This window comes from Austrofundulus limnaeus, unplaced genomic scaffold, assembly GCF_001266775.1.
Source record: "Austrofundulus limnaeus strain Quisiro unplaced genomic scaffold, Austrofundulus_limnaeus-1.0 Scaffold448, whole genome shotgun sequence".
In the NCBI taxonomy this organism is placed as follows: Eukaryota; Metazoa; Chordata; class Actinopteri; order Cyprinodontiformes; family Rivulidae; genus Austrofundulus; species Austrofundulus limnaeus.
The window spans coordinates 27739-30405 of record NW_013952850.1 but is presented as its reverse complement, the minus strand read 5'-3'; the positions used below and the strand labels follow the sequence as shown (position 1 = coordinate 30405).

The following is a 2667-nucleotide window of genomic DNA, read 5'->3' as shown; positions in this document are numbered from 1 at the left end:
GTGTGATTTCAGAGAACAGGATGGAATTAAAAGAGGCCTGGAAAAAAATCTCAGCTGCTCTGATTAAAGCTTAACTAAAGTCTGCAGCAGGAGCTGCAGAATAACTCTTGACCCTTTATTATGTTGCAGATCAAAATATGTCCAAGTACATCTTTTTAGGGTTTTAAGTTTCAAAATAATCTGACTCTTATTCTGATTGTATGTGCAGTTAGTGTCTGAGTCAATAAAGTTTGTATTTATCTGCTCTGTACATATAAAGAGTTAAGAAGTGTCATGCCTAAAAAAATAATAAAATAAAAATCACCCATTTGTAACATTTATTCAAAATACACATATTTCTTTGTTCTAATTATACTAACTTTTACAAAACACATATGCAGACATATGTCACACTGTACAGCCCTGTGTGTGTTAAATGAACACTGTGTGTGTTATTAACACTGTGTGTGTTAATAACACTGTGTGTGTTAAATGAACACTGTGTGTGTTATTAACACTGTGTGTGTTAATAACACTGTGTGTGTTAAATGAACACTGTGTGTGTTATTAACACTGTGTGTGTTATATTAACACTGTGGGTGTTATATTAACACTGTGGGAGTTATTATCACTGTGGGTGTTATTATCACTGTAGGTGTTATATTAAAACTGTGTGGGTGTTATATTAACACTGTGGGTGTTATTAACACTGTAGGTGTTATATTAATACTGTAGGTGTTATATTAACACTGTGTGGGTGTTAAATTAACACTGTAGGTGTTATATTAACACTGTGGGTGTTAAATTATCACTGTAGGTGTTATTAACACTGTAGGTGTTATATTAACACTGTGGTTGTTATTAACACTGTGGGTGTTATATTAACACTGTAGGTGTTATATTAACACTGTGGGTGTTATTAACACTGTGGGTGTTATATTAACACTGTGGGTGTTATTAACACTGTGGGTGTTAAATTAACACTGTGGGTGTTATATTAACACTGTGGGCGTTACTAACACTGTGGGCGTTAAATTAACACTGTGGGTGTTATTAACACTGTAGGTGTTAAATGAACACTGTGTGTGTTAAATAAACACTGTGGAAGTTATATTAACACTGTGTGGGTGTTATATTAACATTGTGGGTGTTATTAACATTGTGGGTGTTATTAACACTTTAGGTGTTATATTAACACTTTAGGTGTTATATTAACACTGTGTGGCTGTTATATTAACACTGTGGGTGTTATATTAACACTGTGGGTGTTATTAACACTGTGGGTGTTATTAACACTGTGGGTGTTATATTAACACTGTGGGTGTTAAATTAACACTGTGGGTGTTATATTAACACTGTGGGTGTTATATTAACACTGTGGGTGTTATATTAACACTGTGGGTGTTAAATTAACACTGTAGGTGTTATATTAACACTGTAGGTGTTTTTGCTGTGTACATAAACACATTTTACCTGTGCAGGTAATATTAATGGGCCTCTCAATGTACTGCTGTCGTATGACGAATCCCTCTTTCCCCTTCTTCGACTTCTTCCCCATTGTTCTATAAAGACGTTTGACCGACTTCACGGTTCGGACTGGTAAGAAAAGCGGGGCAGCATGTCTTACATCCAGCAGCACCTCGGCCTTCTGACAAAAAGACGACAGGTAAGTGTTTGACTGTAGAAAATGTGTGCAAAGATTTTCACAAACCTCCACTCGGTGGCATTAAAGCTTCCATGTAAAATATTAACTGGTTTGAACTTTTACACACACAATCTAAATATTACTTTTATAGATTATGTCAGTTTGTGTTCATGTTGTTTTACAGATCTCTAGACCTGTAAAGTGGAGGACCTGGACCACCAGGGCCAGGGATGGGGACCTCTCATTGTAAAGCATATGTTAAATAAGCAGGGTAATCCCTTATTTAAAAGGCGGGATGTTCACTTTCATTTCTTCTTTTTTTAATATTTGTCTTACTACATTTTAAAAATGACATTTAATGAATTTGAAAAGAAGAACTGTGATGTTTAACAGTAAAATACGCACAAAAATACCACAGTTAATACTGTATGTTATCGTTTTTACAACCTAACATTTGAATTTAGGTCTAACAATGCTAACGTCCTTTCGTTTTAGTGACACTGACATCTTTACAGCTAAGGTTGTTTAAACGCTCCCAGAGGAGTTAGGAACATGATGATTTAAACTAAATGAAAGCATTTCTTCCGCAATGTGTTCATTGTATACAAGTAACGAAAAAGTACCTTCAAAGTGTAGCATGTTTTACTGCAAAGAGACACAAGAGACGTCCTCATGAACGCCGCCATCTTGCTGCAACTATTGGCCAAAATAACTTCCGGGTGATGATTTCAAAATAAAACTTTCATGTTCAGTGCGCAAGGATTCTTCTTCTTCTTCCTAGTTATTTTTTTAGCGGTTGGCAAACAACGTCAATGTGCATTACCGCCACCTACTGATGTGGAGTGTGGACTGGAACAGCTCTAAAAAAACTATATTCTTTCATACAATCGAGTCTGTCTTAAATACTTCAATAACAATTGAAAGGTTTCAGAATTTGAATTGCTTCATAATATTTCTATAATATCAAATCTTGTTTTAATTTCATTGAGTCTTTTAATCAATTGATTTCTTTCGTTTTTATATTTTTTGCAATGTATTAAAAC

General features: G+C 34.8%; 1 protein-coding gene across 1 annotated transcript in view; it reads right to left on the bottom strand.

Annotated features, from left to right (window-relative positions):
• mrpl45 (mitochondrial ribosomal protein L45) overlaps positions 1 to 2354 on the bottom strand; it is a 13728-nt gene extending 11374 nt beyond the window's left edge. The window contains exons 1-2 of the mRNA XM_014024939.1: positions 2248 to 2354; positions 1453 to 1627 (exon numbers count right to left, since the gene is read on the bottom strand). Of these exons, the coding sequence (XP_013880393.1) occupies positions 1453 to 1627; positions 2248 to 2310 (238 nt within the window). The 5' untranslated portion in view covers positions 2311 to 2354. The remainder of the gene's footprint in view (positions 1 to 1452; positions 1628 to 2247) is intronic.
• Between the last annotated feature and the right edge of the window lie 313 nt (positions 2355 to 2667).